Raw genomic sequence first — 3,197 nt, forward strand, 5'->3', positions numbered from 1 at the left:
CCTGCTGAAACACAGTTCCCGGAGCTGTGAAACAGCTCGGGTACTTGCAGGGATGGATACCCTGAATGAGATCGGTGAACATCAGGAATGAGAGCATGGCATACAAACAGCTTTGATGATGCATTTCCTAACTTTGGTGTGCTTTACTTACAATTTCCTCTGGTTATCGAAGGGCATTGTCTAAGTAAGTAAGTAATACACAGCAGCCTGCTATAACTGGACTCTCCCTATTTTCACAGGTATGTCATGTCCTGCCAACAGCAACTACAGCTCATGCATGTCTGCGTGCCCAGCATCCTGCAACGACTTGACCAGCCCCTCTGAGTGCGAATCACCTTGTGTTGAAGGCTGTGAATGTCTCCCTGGCTATGTTCTTAGTGGTTCTGACTGCGTGCCTTACAAACAATGTGGCTGCACATACCTTAACAAATATTATGAGGTACGGTCTCTCTATGGGTCAGACAGCTCCTGCAGCACCAAAAAATATTTTCTTCTGCTACTTATTTTGAGGATCTCCTCATTATTGTCAGCACGTAATTTTGTGTTAGAAACAAACAGCAATTGTGTAATCAGATTTTGGTGTCTGGAGGAAGGGAATAGAGAGCAGATCACTTGGTCTGCCTCTGAAACTCTGCCTGCCAGAACACTCAAGGCAGGCACTTGGAGAAAGTATATGATTACACTCTGACATCCATGTTAATTCTTCACCTTTATTACAAAACAGAATACCCTCATAGGCTCTAAAGTTTACAACACGTCAGTTACAGAGAAACTCTGTCAGTCACTGTGTTACCTCTTCTCTCAGTGAAAAGTGGTATAATAAGCAGGGTTGAGAGTCTGTAGAGTTGGCTATGACATGAAGAGAGGCCCAAGCAAGGCTGGATTCTGAGGAATGTGGAGAATCCTCCATTGCCACTGCAGGATAGAACAGCTTCATAATCTCGTAGATTCTTTTTTTAACACTGGAGATTTGGAACAGAAAAGGCCTAAGCCAGTAAAGTTTGTTTTATGGGAGGAGGCAGACACTTGCTAGAAACAGCTGGCTCTTGCCAGAAAAATGACACATAGCCTTTCCACACTGCCTTGGAGGCATGATGTGTTGCATGTGCCACTCTCTTTTATCTCCAGCAACCATTAAGACATTGTTGTCTGCACATGTACCCTGACTTGGGGCTAGGATCTCATACCCCAAACTCTTCTTTTGCCTTCTTTCTTCAACTATCCTTTAGTTTGAAAGAGCTGGATTAGTAAACCGCTTGCTTTCTTTTTTGTACCATATACTAAGAAAAAAAAAAATAATCTGCCCTGTTGCCACGCACCAGGAAGGCATCAGACAGAGTAGCATGGGGCCCCAGCGCTCCACTCATGGTTTTTCTGGCTGATTTTAGTTGATATTTTTATATATTTAACTGCTGTCTTCCAGATTGGAGAAATATTTACCACTGATGACTGCTCTCAGAGATGCCAGTGCACAGAAAGCTCCACTGTCTCCTGCTCTAACACAGTGTGTGGATCTGGTGAAATCTGTGGCATTTCAAACTACAGTCGTGGATGCTACAGGAGTGAGTCAACCACTATCACATTGTCTTTGATGCTAAGAAGTCTTGAATTACTGCTTATAGGACATCACTGGGTTGGGATAGCTGCAACAGAGTGTGTACAGAAGAAAACCATACAAGGGATCTTGCTCTGATGTTTCCTCATAGAAACAGTGTTTCTTTCCCTTATTCCTGTTGTCACATACAAGTAATGTGCCTTAAAATATAGGGAATGTCCAGCGTTAGAAGTCAGTGTAATCTAAGCAAGAACAGTTCTCTCAGGGTGGGATTATCAGACGGTCTGAAGTGTTTCTCCTTCCTTTTCGCTAGGTGGACCATGTATGCCAAGTCCTTGTAAGAATGATGGAGTTTGCTCTGAAATTATCAACAGCACCTCTCTTTCTTTCCACTGTGAGTGTTCAGAACTGTACACGGGACCAAGCTGCGAGGATGAAAAAATAGGTAATAAAACTGTTTTGGATTTCCCTGTCTGCATTACACACGTGGTTTTCAAAAATCGGTGTCACTGTGGAGAAGCCGGAGCTTCCTCTTCATGTAAATTAGTGACTCAGTAAGAGCCTGTGGTCATCCAAGCAGAAAGCAGTCACATGCCCCTGCTGCGAGGTGCTAGAAGGCATGACGTCAGGGCTTGCTGGAGAATACAGGACCTGGGTCTGAAACCACTCCAGGGAGCTACATTGATCAGAGAATACAGTATAAACCCAGCAGATAGGCAAGGATTGAGAAAAAAATCGTGTTCACAGTACGGTTAGCTTTCACTGACAGGGCTCTTATTTCTTCTTCAGTTCAAGAACCTTCCAAAGAGGATTCTAAGGACCACACAGTTGCCATCGTTGTTGGAGTTGTGGCAGGCGTAGTTGTTATCGTCATTCTCATCTCCTCTGCAGTGTACCTGTACAGGTAAGGCTTTTCCCAGCTTTGCCCCGTTCAGCAGAGTCAAGACACATATACCCCTTTTAGCACCTCTAAACCTCAAAACTCCCATTAGTCACATGCCTGCGGGGACAGAAAGGAACCACAGCATTCAGGATCTCATTTGAAGAATGCAAGGGAAAACTTCACTTTCTCTCAGAAATGAACATACGCCATTTCCTTTACGCAGGGCACATGCATTCATACTCACACCTTTGTTTGACCTGTCACTACAGATAAGAATAGATATGAAAAATGGTTGTTCCTTTTTTTTTCTCCATTATACAGAAGGACGAGAAAGACGGATACAGCTGTGATATCAAGGGATTCTTCTCTGAAATGGTCCAGGCATGCATTGGATGACAGAGTACACGAGCAAGACTACGGCTGCATTGTGAACACTGCATTTGATCAAAATTGATACCAAAATACATACCTATACTTAGCAATGTTTTTCCAATTCATTTGTAGTACTTTCTGCTCTTTTATTTTAATAGTATTTCTAGTACTTTGAGAGGAAATAATAATTAATAAATCATTGCATTTGCTGAAAACCTTTGGAATTGTTCATCTAAAATCTCTTCCAGATCTCATGTTGTAGACCCAAATTGAAATGCATCCTAAATCACGTTAGAGACTGTGTTGTCTTCAAAGGCTGCTTGAAAAACACAAAGTCGAGACAGAATTTGCCAGCACAAGTGTGCTGCACACCACCCCATACACACC

The 3,197-nt window shown here is 42.9% G+C and overlaps 1 protein-coding gene across 1 annotated transcript in view; it reads left to right on the forward strand.

Annotated features, from left to right (window-relative positions):
* The window catches only part of LOC104285031 (IgGFc-binding protein-like), a 56,614-nt gene extending 53,722 nt beyond the window's left edge, over positions 1-2,892 (forward strand). The window contains exons 52-56 of the mRNA XM_009883422.1: positions 240-439; positions 1,424-1,562; positions 1,869-2,000; positions 2,345-2,459; positions 2,760-2,892. Coding sequence (XP_009881724.1) covers positions 240-439; positions 1,424-1,562; positions 1,869-2,000; positions 2,345-2,459; positions 2,760-2,892 — 719 coding nt within the window. The remainder of the gene's footprint in view (positions 1-239; positions 440-1,423; positions 1,563-1,868; positions 2,001-2,344; positions 2,460-2,759) is intronic.
* Positions 2,893-3,197: the final 305 nt, after the last annotated feature.

Source organism: Charadrius vociferus, unplaced genomic scaffold, assembly GCF_000708025.1.
Source record: "Charadrius vociferus isolate BGI_N301 unplaced genomic scaffold, ASM70802v2 scaffold214, whole genome shotgun sequence".
Taxonomy (NCBI): domain Eukaryota; kingdom Metazoa; phylum Chordata; class Aves; order Charadriiformes; family Charadriidae; genus Charadrius; species Charadrius vociferus.